The 18,394-nt window shown below is 41.9% G+C and overlaps 1 protein-coding gene across 1 annotated transcript; it reads left to right on the top strand.

Moving 5' to 3' along the window:
• The first annotated feature begins 312 nt into the window (after nt 1-312).
• Nucleotides 313-12,198, top strand: LOC122041625 (protein ABIL2-like). Its single transcript, XM_042601379.1, has 5 exons — nt 313-345; nt 11,379-11,464; nt 11,560-11,710; nt 11,901-12,021; nt 12,173-12,198. Exons 1-5 carry the CDS (start codon nt 313-315, stop codon nt 12,196-12,198), a joined length of 417 nt encoding a protein of 138 aa, XP_042457313.1.
• The last annotated feature ends 6,196 nt before the right edge of the window (nt 12,199-18,394 follow it).

Consider the following 18,394-nt stretch of genomic DNA (forward strand, 5'->3'; position numbering starts at 1 on the left):
GTGACACCCAGCTCCGCTTCTTGAAACCTCAGGAGAAACTATAAGAAAAAAAAGGGGAAAACAAATGAAGAAATCGTAATAGGCAACTAAGACACTTACACCTAACTCCGAAAACGCTTTCTGAAACCTCACAAGAAGAATCTATAATTTATTAAAGACGAAGAAAAAGAAATCGAATGGAAGCACAAGACTTAAACCCAACTCCAAAGACGCCATATGGCTATCCAAAAAGAAGAAGAAAAGAAATCAAAAGAAGAAATCGAAGGACGAGATCTAAAGCGCAAGAGACTTACATTCAACTCCTAAGACGCCATGCGGCCGCTCGCTCCTTTGTCGCCCGCCATGGTGACACCCAACTCCACTTCCTGAAACCTCGAGAGAATAAAAGGGGAGACAGACCAAGAAATCGAAGGATGAAATAGGAAGCTCAAGAGACTTGCATTCAACTCCGAAGACGCAATGCTGCCGCTCGCTCCTTTGTCAACCGGTATGGTGACACCCAACTCTACTTCCTGAAACCTCGGGAGAATCGTTAAGAAAAAAAGAGGAGGATGTTAGGGTCGACAATATGTTAGAAGGGGGGGGGGGGGGGGGGGAATAGCTTGTCGTGCTCGTCGTTGCTTGCTTCTTGGTGATGATATGCAGCGGAAAATACAAGAAACACAATTACAACGCTAACACAAGGATTTACTTGGTATCCACCTCAAGAAGAGGTGACTAATCCAAGGATTCACACATGACACGTACTCTCCACTATGAAAACACTCCTCTACGGTAACTACCGAAGGCGGAGAAACCTATACAGGACTCACACACAAAGATACACAAGAAGAACAAACTACAAGCTGATAAAACAATAAACCTTACAAGATTTACATGGTAGAAACCCTAGCTTGCTTTTCTCTTCTTGTTTGGAATGCCTCTTGACCTTGGAAGTGCAAGAACACCTTGCTCCAAGAAGCTTCAAGAACTGGCGGTGAGCTCTGTGGAGAAATCGCTGTGTGTCGGAGAAGAAATCGGGCGAAGGTATGAGAAGAACTCCTAAAGAAAACGCTCGTAACGGCTTTATCCAGTGCCAACTATCGGATCCCAATCGATTGGATTGCTCAATCGATTGGGGAGGCTTTGGATCGATCGACCGATCGATCCAGAGCGACTCTGTGCTCTATGGAAATCACCCGAATCGATTGCCCGATCGATTCAGGGTTCTCGCGTGATTTCCTGCGCTCCAATCGATCGCCCGATCGATTGGAGGCTCCCAATCGATCGGGTGATCGATTGGGAGGGCTTCTATGCGACAAACCCAACTTCCCAATCGATCCACCGATCGATTGGGAGGAGAGTTTGTCGCGGGACACACCCAATCGATCAACCGATTGATTGAGCATGAGCCAATCGATCGGTTGATCTATTGAATCAGCTTGAATTGCCCTAATCAAGTCCCAAGCCCCTAAAACCCAAAATCTGGTCAACCATGACCTGTTGGGACATCATGCCTAGCATCTGGTCGCCCTCGACCTACTAGGACTTCCTCACCAAGTGTCCGGTCAATTCCTTTGACCCACTTGGACTTTTCTCCTCGTGCCAAGTATCCGATCAACCCTTTGACCTACTTGGACTTCTCAACACCAGGTGTCCGGTCAACCTTGACCCAACTGGATTTCCACGTGTCTGGCTTCACTCACCAGGACTTCCCTTCTGCCTAGCTTTACTCACTAGGACTTCCCATCTGCCTGACTTCACTCACCAGGGCTTTCACCCAGCTTTACTCACTAGGATTTTCATACTGCCTAGCTTCACTCACCAGGACTTTCATCCAGCTTCACTCACTAGGATTTTCATAATGCCTAGCTTCACTCACTAGGTCTTTCACATCTGCCTGGATTCACTCACCAGGACTTTCACCTAGCTTTACTCACTAGGTCTTTCACCTGGCTTCACTTATCAGGATTTTCCAACTGCCTGGCTTTACTCACCAGGACTTCTCCTCTGTCTGGCTTCACTCACCAGGACTTCTCAGTCAAGTATCCAGTCAGTCTTGACCTACTTGACTCTTCTTTACATCTAACTGGTCAACCTTGACCAGAGGAGAATTGTACCAACAATCTCCCCAAATGAACGATTGCTCCTGCAATCTCTATGTATTATCAGTCTCCATGTATTGTCAAACATCGAAACTTAAACATCCAAACTCAAACTTGAGTCATCTCAAGCTTAGTCAACCAGGTCAACTTTGACCAAGGGAATATTACACCAACAATATTCCTCTTTTTGATGTTTAACAATACCTTTAAGTTAGGCTAATCCCATAGCCTCAAACTTCATTTCATGCCAAAGTATAAATGAGGGTTTCCTTCATATTCCCCCTTTCCTAGAGGGCAACCTCCCTCTTTAGGTAATGAAGGTCTAACTTAAACCCTACATTCTCCCCCTATTGGCACACATCCAAAAGAACTCTCCCCCTGAAGAGTTATTCATTGTTGTTCACAACTTCACTTGTTGGACACAACACTACAATGAAGGTCTCATATCCTTCACTGTATTAAATGCTCACTCTAGAGCATTATTCCACGTTATGATGCTCATCCTAGAGCATCCATAACCCCACAATGAAGATATCCACTCTCCATTATTTTTCAACGCTCAACCTTGAGCATTATTTTTCTAAACGAATGTTTAACCATCTTTAATGGTGTCGAAAAATAAATTCCATGTCCTTAAAGAGTAAATCCCCCTAAAGACATGCACGTAACTTCTGTCATTGCACCAACAATGACTTGGAATCCCTAAATCTTTAGGAAACCCAAAATTTTGAAGTTTTAAGGTTCAAAAATTCAATAATGAAACCAAACCTCAACCTAAACTTCTACTTAGTCTTCCTTAACTAATCCAATCTTGTTTTCATCATGAAAACTCCCCCTAAATATATACAAATATATTCCAAGGGGTTAGGAATGGTTACCTAGACTAAAAATGGTCTAAAATACTGAAAACAAGCTTTTCCAGCCAAATTCAACACTTCAATCGATCAATGGATTGATTGAAGCAGTGTGGATCGATCCACCGAGTTTTTGTTCGTGATATCTGCCTTCTCAATCGATCACCCGATCGATTGAGGCATTCCAATCGATCGAGTGATCGATTGAAGCCTTGATTTTTTGAAGGTTAATTTCAGCGAACTTCAGAAACTTCCCAAAAATTCTACAAAATTCTAAAAAACATGAAAATTTGTGTAGACATTACTTAGGGTATACACTATCAAGGAAAAATAGTTTTCTAAGAAAATACTTCCTATTTTTAAAGATTGACACAAACTTGAAAACTTGCAAAAACTTTAGTATTTTCTTCAAGTTTGTGTCTAACTTTTCAATGATGATTACTATCAAGAGATAGTCTTCACTAAGGTTTTCCAAAGTGTATTTGAAATCATTTTCAAAACCAATCCAACCATGTTCTTTAGGCTAAATGCACATGACTTGTACATTAGCTTTCCCAATGATTGGAAAACACATAACTATGTGTTTTGATGAACCTAAAACTCAAAAGAATTCACTAAATCAACATCTTGAGTTTTGTTCATTGTCCTAACATCTCACTTGTATCTAATGTGCACTAAAGCACATACAAGTCACCTTATAAGTCTTTGTGAGATGTAAAGTTTGGTTTTGTCCTAAACTAGAGATCATGCATTTCTATCTAGGTATTTTTAAGAATTTTGAATATCCACCAAGGATGTTACTTGTTAATGAATGTCATTTGTCCTTAATTACAAGGAATTAAAAATAATGCATGATGAGTTATAGCATACATCAAAATGAATAATTTTAAAAAAAAAATTGCTATAACTACATTATGCATGTATGACATGACATGATATTTTTTTGTTTTTTATAATAAAACATGAATGCAAAAATGATGTCATGGCATGTGATGGGCAAACAAAGGATGTTAGTTTAGCTTAATAAAGTATATAGATTATCTATCTAAGTGTCCTTAAATCCTTAGCTAAATCTAAAATTAACCTAGATTGCCCCTTATCTACTCATGAAAATGCCAAAATCCAGATTGACATTTTTTTATCCCATGATTAAATTGTGCCAATTAAAATTAAGTATAATCCTCAAATCTTTGGCACATTTTACTCTTTCAAAGAGTAATAACTTTAAATTAAGGCTTAGATTTACCTTTAAATCTCTAAGAAAATACCAAAATCCCAACTTGGTATTTCTTATGCTTTCCCAATTTGTGCCAATTTAAAATAAAATCAAAATTTTCAAATTATGGCGCATTTTGCTCTTTTAAAGAGTAAATGAAAGTCCACTTCATTTTCAAAGGTTAATAATAACTTTGAAAATGTTCTCTGAGTATCAACTTCATCAAAGTTGGGTTAACTACCCTTTAAATTAGAGTTGACACTCTCTAACTCATCTAAGGGGTAGAGAAAATGCTCCAAGGAACCCAAAACCTATTGGTGCTCCTTGGATGCTCTAGGTACTCACTAGGGATAACTTCCCTAGATACCTTCCTAATGACCTTGTTAGGCTTCTTAGAAGCTTTGGTCACCTTTTCTAGGTCAACTCTAGGGATTTCTTCCCTTGTGACCTTGTTAGTGACTTTCTTAAACTTCTTTGAAGTCTTAGTCACATTTGTCACAAAAATACTCTTAGGGATTGTTGGAGTGTATACTGAAAGCCTAAGCTTTGTAAACATTCATTATGAATAAAGAATCACATTTGGTCTAATTATCTACATTTGTTTGTAGTTGTTCATTTAATTTATATTGTAGATAACATAGTATGTGGTGTCACATACAGAAGATGATGTTATCAGTACCTTATAAATTATAAACAGTAGCTCACGACCAGAATGGAAAGGAACAAACCATTAGAAGGTCGTAGTGTAATTAGGTATTAGTTTATCTTGACTATATAATTACACTAGTACACTCAGAGTGTATTGAGTAGGACCATTTGAGGTCGTTTCTTTTATACTGACTTTATAAAGGAACAAAGACCTCGATTATTATGGAAGTGTGTGCTCTTAATCCTAATATAATAACAAGCACATATATTTGATATTTATTTCTTTAATTTATCAATGGGTGAGATTTAGTTCGATGAATCAATAAGCCCGATAAATTGGGAAATGATATCACTTATAGTGTGTGTTGTTGATTATAGAAGGAAACTGTGTCCTAGAGATACTAGGTTGATAATGTCCCCAAGAGGAGCTCATAAGGATTGTCATGTTAAACCCTGCAGGTGGACTTAGTCCGACATGACGATAAGGTTGAGTGGTACTACTCTTGGACTTAGACATTAATTAAATGAGTTGTCAGTAACTCACTTAATTAGTGGACATTCGATATCTTAAACACAGGGAGACTAACACACTCATAATAAGAAGGAGCCCAAAAATGTAATTTGGGATTGATGCGGTAGTTCAATGATAGTTCTCTAGTGGAATGAATTATCATTGATAAAATTAAGTTGTGTGTTCGGGGTGAACACGGGATGCTTAATTTTATCGGGAGACCAAAACCAATTCCTCCTCTCGGTCCCTATCGTAGCCTCTTATTTATAGAGTTCTATACCCACCTATACCCACCTTCTATACCCACCCAATGGGGGCCGGCCAAGCTAGCTTGGGAACAAGCTAGTAGGGTCGGCCAAATAAAATTAAAAAGAAATTTAATTTTAATTTTTATTATTATGTGGAAGATATATTTTAAAGAGAATTAAAATTAAAATATCTCTCTTGTAAAAGATCTACAAAAGATTAAAGAAAGAGATTAGATCTCTTTCCTTATTTGTAGATTGGAGAGATGTTTTATTTTTTATTTAAAAATTATTCACATATTGATAAAATTAAAATTATAGAAATTTCCTTTTATCAACCATGAAGAGATTTTAAAGAGAAATTTTATTTTTTAAAATTTCCGGAAACAAATTAGGAAGTTTTAATTGTTGATTAAAACTTGTCCTCTTTTGTTTTCTAATGATGTGGCCGGCCATCTCAAGTTAATTGGAAAATTTTGTTTTATTTTTCTCAATTAATTCATGTCAAGGAAAATTAAGGAAATTTTATTGTAATTAAATATCCTAATTTGCCTAGGCCAAGGAATATAAAAGAAGGGGTGAGGGTGCCTTCAAGAGACACAACATCTATTATTCCTCTCCCTCTCTTGTTCCTTGGTGTGGCCGGCCATCCTCTCCCTCTCTTCCTCTTGTGGTGGCCGAACCTCTCTCCCTTCCTTGGAGCTCTTGTGGTGGCCGGATACTACTTGGAGAAGAAGAAGAAGGAGAGAAAGCTAGTATCTCTTGGAGCTTGGTTAGTATTTTGGTTTTTCTCCTTGGTGAAGCTTTTCTTTTGTGGCCGAACCTTGCTTGGAGGAGAAGAAGGTGGTTGGTGGTTTCTCATCTCGGTTGATCGTTGCCCACACAACGTCCGAGGTTAGAAGAGGAATACGGTAGAAGATCAAGAGGTTTTTCTACAAGGTATAACTAGTAATTTCTATTTCCGCATCATGCTAGTTATTTATGGAAATAATACCAAATACAAGAGGCTTACGTTCTAGAATTTCGAATATGTTTTTTCGAAGTTGTGTTCTTTTGTTTTTTTCTTTTCCTTGTGATTTGATTGTTCTCTTTGGTTAACCTAAAGTTATTTTAGGAAATTAAATATTAGCTTTCTATTAAAGGTTTTGTCTAGTCGGTGGTGGTTGCTCCCATATCCAAGAAGGCCATGTGCCTCGCCACGTCAGTACTGGGAACCTTTTATGGAAATTAATATTTAATGGAATTAATAACTTAAGGAGACTTGGGTCGAACGTGTTAAGTTCCGCAGGAGATCCAAGTCAAAACCTAAAAGAACAAATAGATTAAGTTTTGGATCAAACGTGTTAAGTTCCGCAGGCGATCCAAAATTTAATTTAAAAGAACACATGGTAGCTAGGAAAAGGTTCAGACCTTTGTACAAAATTTTTGTACAGTGGAACCTATAGGTTTTCCGAGTAGCAACCAACAGGGATAACTTCCCTAGTATTTTTGACTTGACCACTAGACCTAGACTTGGTTCCATAGCTATATGGAACTCTATGGTAAGAAGACACATCCTTTTTGATTTTAGGCTTGTATTCCAAACCTTTATGACCATTGGATGACTCTTGTTGTTTTCCTAGACCTAGTTTATGCTCATTTTGCCCTTTTAGGATATTTTCCATCCTTTTTAGGGTCTTTTCCATTTTATCAAGTCTTGACCTCAAGACTTGATTTTCTTTCCATAAATCCCTAGATTTTGGTTTTTCATTGTGTCCTTGAGCATTTTTATTTTTAGGCTTATAATTAAAATCCTTAGAGTTCTTGCCTAAATTTTTATCTACCTTCCTAACCTTAGGTATGGTAGTTTTAGCATGAAGAGCTACATGTTTTTCCTTAATGCTATCATGCTTTCTATTTTTTGGTAAATAGCATTAAAATGAAATAAATTAGAGCTAGCATGCTTTTTACCATTATTTAAAGGGGTAGGCTCAATAAATGATACCTTGGGTTTTACCTTGGAAGCTCCCCCTTGACTTGTGCTTCCTCCCTTCACTTTAACTGTCTTCTTCTCCTTTGGATATTGACTCCGATAATGTCCTTTTTGTTGACACAAGAAGCACACAATGTGCTCCTTACTCTTCTTTATTGTGGGGACGGTCTCCTTGGGCTTCTCCTTACCCTTAGGTGTCACTTGACCCTTCTTCTTGGCCAATTTAGGGCACTTACTTTTGTAGTGCCCATGTTCCCTACACTCAAAACATATAATATGTTTTTTATTTTTAATTGAAATAATTATACCTTCATGTGTAGGGATGACACTTGATCCTCCATTTGACGTCTCTTGATTTTTGGAGGATGCATCATCTTCTTCTCCACTACTTGACCTAGAAGTAGAAGCTTCTCCTTCTTCTTGATCCGGTGTCAATGAAGGTCTCTCCCCCCTCAATCCTAGAGGTTGAGGCTTTTTCATCTTCATCTTGTACATGGAATAAGGAATATGCTCCTTCCTTGCTCTTTTCGTTGCATTCCTTTGAAGATGAGGCTTCTTCGACTTCCTCTTCAGAAGTTGAGCATCTCTCAACTTCGGAGTCCTCTTGCTCTTGACCTTGATCCACTGAGTCACCCTCTTTGAATTCTTCTTGACTTGGTACAATGGAGGGGATCTCATGAATCTTTGTCAATTTGCTCTAAAGCTACTTGGCATCCTCGAATTCTCCAATTTGAGCCAAAATATTGCTTGGCAATAAATTGACCAATAGCTTGGTCACTTTGTCATTTGCCTTGTTCCTTTGAATTTGCTCTTGGCTCCATTTGCTCTTCTTGAGGATCTTGCCTTTTGAATTTCTTGGAGCTTCGAAGCCTTCCATTAGAGCAAATCATTGCTCTATCTCTATCATAAGAAAATTTTTGATCCTTGATTTCCAAGAATCGAAGCTCGTCATAGTAAATGGTGGATGCACCCTCGTGTAGAATCAAAGTCCATCTCGGAATTCCATCTTGAAGTTGAGCCTTTGATGAATTATTTGACTTGATGAATTTTGCTCCAACTTCTTTGCCCTCTAGCTTTGTTGCCCCTTCCGGCGATGATTCTGATGAAGAGCGACCTTGCTCTGATACCACTTGTTAGGGTTGAAATATGATAGAGGGGGTGAATAGCACGTCGTGCTCGTCGTTGCTTGCTTCTTGGTGATGATATGCAGCGGAAAATACAAGAAACACAATTACAACGCTAACACAAGGATTTACTTGGTATCCACCTCAAGAAGAGGTGACTAATCCAAGGATTCACACATGACACGCACTCTCCACTATGAAAACACTCCTCTAAGGTAATTACCAAAGGCGGAAAAGCCTGTACAGGACTCACACACAAAGATACACAAGAATAACAAACTACAAGCTGATAAAACAATAAACCTTATAAGATTTACACGGTAGAAACCCTAGCTTGCTTTCCCCTTCTTGTTTGGAATGCCTCTTGACCTTGGAAGTGCAAGAACACCTTGCTCCAAGAAGCTTCAAGAACTGGCGGTGAGCTCTGTGGAGAAATCACTGTATGTCGGAGAAGGAATCAGGCGAAGGTATGAGAAGAGCTCCTAAAGAAAATGCTCGCAACGGCTTTATCCAACGTCAACGGTCGAATCCCAATCGATTGGATTGCTCTCAATCGATTAGAGAGGCGTTGGATCGATCGACCGATCGATCCAGAGCGCCTCTGTGCTCTCTAGAAATTACCTGAATCGATTGCCCGATCGATTCAAGGTTCTCGCGCGATTTCCTGCGCTCCAATCGATCACCCGATCGATTGGAGGCTCCCAATCGATCACCCAATCGATTGGAGGCTCCCAATCGATCGGGTGATCGATTAGGAGGGCTTTTGTGCGACAACCCCAGCTTCCCAATCGATCCACCGATCTATTGGGAAGAGAGTTTGTCGCGGGACACACCCAATCGATTAACCGGTCGATTGGGCATGAACCAATCGATTGGTTGATCGATTGAATCAGCTTGAATTGCCCTAATCAAGTCTCAAGCCCCTGAAACCCAACATCTGGTCAACCATGACTTGTTGGGGCATCATGCCTAGCATCCGGTCACCCTCGATCTGCTAAGACTTCCTCACCAAGTGTCCGGTCAATTCCTTTGACCCACTTGGACTTTTCTCCTCGTGCCAAGTATCCGGTCAACCCTTTGACCTACTTGGATTTCTCAACACCAGGTGTCCGGTCAACCTTGACCCACCTGGATTTCCACATACCTGGCTTCACTCACTAGGACTTCCCTTCTGCCTAACTTCACTCATTAGGACTTCCCATCTGCCTGACTTCACTCCCCAAGACTTTCACCCAGCTTCACTCACTAGGATTTTCATACTACTTAGCTTCACTCACCAAGACTTTCACCCAGCTTCACTCACTAGGATTTTCATACTGCCTAGCTTCACTCACTAGGTCTTTCACATCTGCCTGACTTCACTCACCAGGACTTTCACCTAACTTCACTCACTAGGTCTTTTACTTGGCTTCACTCACCAGGATTTTTCAACTGTCTGGCTTCACTCACCAGGACTTCTCCTCTGCCTGGCTTCACTCACCAGGACTTCTCAGTAAAGTATTCAGTCAGTCTTGACCTACTTGACTTTTCTTCACATCTAACTGGTCAACCTTGACCAGAGAAAAATTGTATCAATAATCTCCCCAAATGAATGATTGTCCGGTCTCCATATATTATCAAATATCAAATCCAAATATCTAAATTTAAACTTGAGTCATCTCAAACTTAATTAATTAAATTAATCTTGATCTAGGGAATATTGTATCAACGGGAAACAGACGAAGAAAATGAAGGATGAAATAGGATCAAGATGCTTTCATTCAACTCCGAAGACACGCCGCTCGCTCTTTTGCCGACGCCCAATGTCGAAGACACCGTGCAGCCGCTCGCTCGTTCGCCGGGTGCAGCCCAGAGAGAGATAGAGAGAGGGGCCAGAGAGCGCACTAATATAATGATTATAATCCCCAATCGTACATTATTAAAAAAACATCATTAATTTACCGAAATATTTGTATTCAATCACCCCATCAGTAGCAAGCTCTATATCAATGGGACCATCATTAAGGTCGAATGGTATTAGAGGGTGGGGTGTACGAGAAGTTTCTTGTGTATAGTTTGATGGTGCTCCTGGAAACTCCTGCGCGTCGAGCAGTTGAGGATGAAGGAAGTGACGACCTGACGTCAACAATTTTATGGCTGGACTATGAAATACTCGCTCGTTAATTGGTAGGACCGGTAGATACGTGACTGGGTAAGTTGTAGAAGAGTTAAAAATATAATTTCGCAAATTTTCTCTTCATCCCGGTGTCAATCTTCGTTTTCGAAATTTCTTCAAATTTTATTGTTAACTTGTTAAATATCTTTAATGTTTTCGCAACCCTTAACGATCGATTTTAATCATTTATTAGTATTTCAAAATATAGGTTAAAGTCTAAGATATATAGCTAGGAATCGTATATTGCACATTTTATGTTGCACATCATCTCCAACCTAAGAAAACAAATGAAATCTCTCGGCCAACATAGTAATACAAAAAATATCCCTAAACCTGAGTTAATCCAACTCAATGGCATTAAATCATAAGCTTCAAGTTCCCAATTTTTTCGCTGGATCAAGTATAATGTAAAAGAAACAAACAGTGGTGAAGCGTAAACTCACTCTTACATCAAGACTCATCCATAAATCATAATATTTAATTTAGTGGTTACCAATAGGTTTCCATAATTATTAAAATAAAACACTAAAAGAAATATACTTTTTAGTCAGAAATAATTCCTACTCCAGATAAGTGGTGAAGCAGTAAGAAGACAATTGTACTCTGTTGCTGAGTATTTTGAGTTGTCATACATCACTGATGACTACAAACAATTGTAGATGCATGCATTCCTTGATTACTCATTAAACGTTCTTTAATAACTTGTCTTCTTTCTTCTGAATCAAAATCTACGATGCTTGGCATTGGCAGTGTGGTCAACACCTTGAAAGACTATGCTATCAAGGCATTGATTAACACTGTGGACCATCTTGGATCAGTTTCATACAAGGTAAATGGTGTTCTGAATGAGAAGGTTGATGCTATTTCTGTAGCAGAATTTCGAGTTTCAAGTATCGAACAGGTGTCGTTTGAATCTTCACTCCATGGTTTCATTAAGAAATTGAATTCTAGATCAGCATATTTCATAACAGCGTAATAGACTAATTATTTAAGTGTTGTTTAAGGTGAACCAGATTGAAAAAGAAAGAGGCTACAAATAATTTGGATCTTTAACAAATTAAACCTGATGTACTTCTCTATGTCAATCACAGAAATTTCGAACGACTCAAGAACTTGTCGATCGCGAAGGGCTAACTCAACAGTCTCTGGTAATCAAAACTCCTAGATACCACAAACGATATGTTTTACCTGGCAAGTCTCTTTTCCTTCTACGTTAGTTTGATTCAATAGTTTATACCTCCATACCTTTAGCTGACCAGCCCAAATAGTAAAAACTTGCAACTTATCATCAAAGTCATCGTTAGCGACAAATCCATGATTCTGATTCTACATGTTTCCTGTTTGGTTTGATTGTATTGTGTAGGAGGTCCACTGGTCCAACCATCCTGAATCTGGAAAATATGCAATGCCAAAGATTGAAATCCATAATACTGCCAAGAAGAACATTGAATCACCCAAGTTTGAATCTGGTAAACTTTGATGTGTTCCAATAAATATCAATCATTAATCGTTCATTCACGTGGCAAAAAAAGATGATTTGCTGGTCCAGCGCCTCCGTCAATCCGTCTCTAGGTTAATACGGAAGAGGAAAAAACACGGATGACTACTAACTATTAATATAAGTGGCCAAGATACAGGGGAAGATTAATAGTTCATTCATAATCAATATTTCAATTGTTGATCAACATCATTGATCCGGTGGTAAGGTGGGGCCCTGCCCCGCAGAAGGTCTGCGCCATGTGGAAGGTCAAAATAGCGCCCCCAGGCTAGCGTCCGGCCAGGGGACCCCATAAGCTGATCGGACTAAGGAAGGGTCGGTTCGACGTTATCATAGCTCGGTCTCGCACCGAGCTTCCGATGCTTAAAGACTCAGTATCGCCAAGGCAGGCGCCGACCGGCAGGTCATGTGTCGAGCGGCTGGGCATGTGCCGAGAGGCGAGCCCGTTCAACCGAAGACCGTATGGTAACCGGCGAAGCAGCACGACCAAGCGAGTGATATCCGAGCACTGGACGGTGGTAGTCTGGCCGAGCGACTGTTCCACTCGGCCCATAAACAAAACAGCCAGACCAGACAGTTGAAGTGGCCGAGCGGCCATCTCACTCGGCACCGGTAGATAGAAGGTGGACCGGGCGACTCACTCGCTCGACCCGCTAGCAGACAAAAGGAGGATTGATCGCCATCCTCTTAGGGACTCGTGTCATCGACAGATGGCATGGTTGGCGGCATGGTCAGACAGAGAATCGTACGGCAGAAGCTTCCACTGTCTTGTCAAGATACGCTCGGATTATTGAGGTATGGCGTCAGAGGTACTTTTTCAGACATGTCTCTTCATGGAATGCTTTAAGAAGCATGCACGCGCATCTCCGGGGCCCTATATAAGGACCCCCAAGCTTCGATGGAGGTGTGCAATCTTTTTACTGTAGCCACAGTTACGCTGCTTCCTGTTCCACTTCTTTATCTCGTCGCCAGTGTTCTGACTTGAGTGTCGGAGGGTCATCGCCGAGGCACCTCTCCCCGGCTTGGCACTAACGACTTGTGGTTGCATGTGCACGTCACTCGGAGGCCCGTACAAAGTCAGCAAGAGCGCCATATCCCCAGCATCCATCGTCTCGATTTTCGGACATGATCAAATTTGGCGTCGTCTGTGGGAACATGCCTGCATCCGAGTCGAGAAGATGAAAGAAGCTGGACGACTGCACGCCGTGACGCTCACTCAAGAGGAGCTCGACACGTTCATCCAGGCACGAGCGGCAAAAATAATCGAGCAGCAGCAGCAGAAAGCGCTAGTCCATCGGCTCGCCCAGCAAGCGACCTCGGCTTTGGGGCCGACCAGAGCAGCTCTCCATTTGGGGGCAGAATAAAATGCCGACCAACACTCATGGAGAGGCCCCACCCACGCCCATTCTATTCCACCGGGCACTGTTCCAGACTCCCTCGGAGATTGCTCATGCCAATCAGGATAGGGGATCTTCTTCAGATGAAGCTCCCGTTTAGGACGCAAGGAAGGGCAAAGCGCCCCAAGCTGACTTTTCTCCCGAGCGGATTAACTGTCAATTCTCCGAGGCAATTCTGCAAGATCCGCTGCCAAGACACTATGCTGTCTTGGCGATCGGAGAGTACAACGGGTCGACCGACCCGAACGACCATCTCCGTAAGTTCGACAATGCCGCTACTCTCCATCAATATACTGACGGGGGCAAATGTCGAGTTTTCCTCATCACTCTGTCCGGCTCGGCACAACGTTGGTTTTAGAGGCTGTCGGACGGGTCGATCCGAAGCTTTAAAGACTTCCGAACGACCTTCCTTCACCACTTCACGAGCAGCAGGCACTATTAGAAGACGAGCGTCAGTTTGTTTTCTATGAAGCAAGGGCCTAGGGAGATCCTCCGAGCTTACATCCAGCGCTTCAACCAGGTGGCGATGGACATCCCTTCAGTCTCGTCCGAGACCATGATGAATGCTTTCACGCAAGGGCTCGTGGAGGGGGACTTCTTCCGATCTCTCTTCAGGAAGCCGCCCCGAGACTACAACCATATGTTGAAGAAGGCCAACGAATACATAAACGTGGAGGAGGCCCAGGCGGCCAGAAAGAAGGAAACGCCATCCGAACCACCGGCGTCGACCGAACGAAGGTCGTCGATCAACCATCAGCTACCACGAGGACCCCGAGTCGAAAGAACACGACCGCATCAAGAAGCAAGGCCACACGCCATTCAGCACGTGGCCTCCGAGCGCCCAAAACCAAAAGGAAATATATGGACCCCCTATGTTCTGTTCCTTCCATCAGTCAGTAACTCACAACACTCGCGATTGTCACGGATTCAATTCGGTCACCCAACCAGCGCCCAGGAGTTATCGCCGCCGGTCTCCCTCTTTTGATTGGCGACACGGGCATCAAAACGTCGGACAACGAGAGGGCGCAAGGAGATCACTGCATCAGCCCCATAGGAGAAGCGTCGACTCCGCCCGAGCCAAACACGAGCGGAGTAGACTGTCCGCTCAGGAGGAGGAGAATAGAGGTAACACTGTGTGAGGCGAAATCAACATCATCGCCGGAGGTTCGACCAACGGAGATTCCAACCAAGCTAGAAAATCATACGTCCGATGGTTGGAAATTCACGCAGTCGGCTGCAGCAAAGAAAAGGCAAGAGGGCCCGAAATCAGCTTCAGACCCCGAGACCTTGAGTGAGTAGAGATCCCCCACGATGACACCCTCATCGTCCAAGCGGTAATCGCTAACTACATGATTCACCGAATTTTTGTTGACACAGGTAGCTCGGTGAATATCATTTTCAAGAATTCTTTCGACCAACTCCAAATCGACCGAGCCGAGCTACTGCTAATGATAACTATGTTGTATGGGTTTACTGGCAACGAGGTTCTGCCGGTCGGAGAGATCAGGCTCGCCTTCTCGTTGGGGGAAGAGCCGCTCAGGAGAACCGGGACCACGAACTTCATCGTGGTGGATGCCTCTTCAGCGTACAGCGTCATTCTGGGTCAACCGACCCTTAATGAGTTCCGAGCAGTAGTGTCAACCTATTGCCAGAAGATCAAGTTCCCGGTGGAAGGCCGGGTTAGAGAAGTCAAGGGGGGACCAATTGGTCGCGCGGCGCTGCTATGTGGAGATGATCAAGACCGAGGCCAAGTTCGCTCGAAAAGCCCCCCGACTAGAGGTAAACACCATAACTGAAAAGCCTCCTACCCTAGACTATGAAGAGAAAGAGGAAGTGCATATCCATCCCAGTCGAGCGGAGGCAACGACTTTCATATCGTCCGACTTGGAGGCCGAGCTAATCGCTTGTCTCCAACAGAACCATGATGTGTTTGCATGGTCGACGCATGAACTGTCCGACATCTCCCCGAGCATCGCCCAACACGAGTTCACGTCCTGTTGGGACCTTGACATTCGCTAGAGAGGGGGTTAATAGCATCTCACCCAAATCAATCGCTTCCTATAATGTTAGTTCACAGCGGAAATACAAAAACAAATACTAACAAGAGAAAGTAAACCTAACACGTTGATTTAACGTGGTTCGGAGATAAAGCTCCTACTCCACGGTTGTCCGTAAGGTGGATGATCCTGATCCGTCGGTGGATGATTCCCCGGAAAACCTCCGGCTAGCTCAAGCTCCTTGTCGGTGGAGAAACCTCGCCACAAACACTTGAATACAAGCACACCGATCACACGAAGGCTTGGGAGACTCTAATAGGCTTTAACCAAGTCTATTTCGTCAATCAAGCCCAAGCACCCCGAGCTCTATTAAATAGAGCTCAAGAGAAAAACACTAAGCTGTTTTCCCGCTGCCAGTCGACTGGTCCTTTAAGTGAAGCTGACCGTTATCCAACGGTTGACTACCAGTCGACTGCTACAGTGTATATTCGACTGCTACAGTAATAAGTCGACTGCTACAGTGTCGCAACCATGCTGCTACGGTGTCGCTACAGTACTACTACAGTGAAACCTAAAACCATAAGATTTCGCCCCGAGTACAATCACTCAGCACTCGTCATCGCCCGACCAACCTAGACCTAGCCTTCTAGCCTCCTCCATCAGTCTCGCATCCCTAAGATGTCTCCCCATCCTTCATGTCTTGCCTTTTGGAGCTTCCTTCGACCTTGTCCTTATTGTCGAGTCTTCCTTTGCCAAGAAGCTCCTCACCTCCGGGACTTCATCCATTGCCAAGTCACACTTGGACTTACATTGCCAAGACTACATACTTGGACTTACACCGCCAAGATTCATCCTTGGAATTTTCTCCTCTGCCAAGATTACACTTGGACTTTCCTTATTGTACATGTATCCTGCACACTCACAATGCATATCAAATACAACAATAAACTTAACTTAAACCTTTGCTCAAATATCAAAACTTAGGGCACCTAGATTGCTCCAACAATCTCCCCCTTTTTGATGTTTGGCAACCTGTTTAAGTTAGGGAAACATAAATGCAATAACAATGTGAGTAAACATAAAATCTACACATGCATAAATCATGGAACCTAACCCTAGGCTCCCCCTTCACCTAAGCTCCCCCTTGATCTAGGATTTCTCGTAAAGCTAAACTTCTCCCCCTTTGCCTGAACAATCGCTCCCCCTTCACCTAAGCTCCCCTTGCTAGGATTTCTTGCAAAGGTGTGTAGGTTCCCCACTTAAACCTAAATTTCTCCCCCTTTGCCATACATCAAAAAGAGCTACAACAATACCCCAATTGTTGAAGACTTGTCATCCAAATTGACCCTAAACTCATGTATTTATCCCCCATAGATCTCATATATTTAAACGAGTTGACACGATCACAAACAATGTTGAAAAACACTTTTAGGCTGGTATCAGTCGACTGAACTAGGTACCAGTCGACTGACCCATTCGATTTCCACTCACAGAACCTTTTGTGTTCGAAATACACTGTTACCAGTCGACTGGTATCGGAATCAGTCGACTGCCTTCATCAAAATGAGCATACAGAGACATTATATGCTTAAAAACACTGTTACCAGTCGACTGGTAACTGTACCAGTCGACTAGTACTCTTTTTGGACAAAAATCAACCTTTTTATTTATTTTCATAAATGCGCCAAAAAATCTACAGACCTCCAAAAAATCTCAAATTTTGTGGAGAGGTCTATTTTATCCATGTCTACTTGGGAAAAATATATATAAAAATATATTTATCACAGATCCCAATATTGACATAAAATTCAAAACTAGCTAAATAGTTCAATTGAACATTGACCTAAAGTCCTAGTTTTGGCTTCCTCTTGATGTATCTGCCCATACTAAACCACACTACTTCCCTAGAATGGGTTTATATGACATATATACATCAAAAACTAATTTTTATGCAATATGACCCCCAATATCATATTTTCATACATGAAACATACCCCAATTGTGCCAACCCACTAGGTTAGAGACTTAAGTTTGTCTCCTAACCAATTGGTACATTTGATAACTCATCTATCATGGGCCCCAAAGGCTCTTCCTATCCTTAGAAATCTTAATCTTAGTCACCTCCCTTGGTGACTTATCCACTATGGCTAGGCCACTTCGGTGCACCTCGGGTGACACTTGGCCTACTAAACTCACCTTCTTAACCTTTGACACCTTGTCTTTGGTTAATTTCTTCTTTTCCTTAATCTTGGACACCTCATCCTTGCTATAGTTATATGCTACCCTAGCATATTCCTTCTTATTAGCCTTGGATGACTCTCCCTTGTCCTTGGTAACACCTCCCATACCAATGTCATGTGCTACCTTAACACTTGACCTCCTTTTGGTCTTGGAAAAGATTTTTATGTTTTCAAAGAGTAACTGTTAGAGTGTATACTAAAAGCCTAGCTTTTGGTATAAACATTTATCTAGAAATAAGAATCACATTGGTCAAATATCTACATTTATGATAAATGTAGTTGTTCAATTAATTTATATTGTAGATAACATGGTGTGTGGTGTCACACACAGAGGATCATGTTATCAGTACCTTATAAATTATAAACAGTAGCTCACGACCATAAATGGAAAGGAACAAACCATTGGAAGGTCGTAGTGTAATTAGGTATTAGTTTATCTTAACTATATAATTA

This window comes from Zingiber officinale, chromosome 1B, assembly GCF_018446385.1.
Source record: "Zingiber officinale cultivar Zhangliang chromosome 1B, Zo_v1.1, whole genome shotgun sequence".
Classification (NCBI taxonomy): domain Eukaryota; kingdom Viridiplantae; phylum Streptophyta; class Magnoliopsida; order Zingiberales; family Zingiberaceae; genus Zingiber; species Zingiber officinale.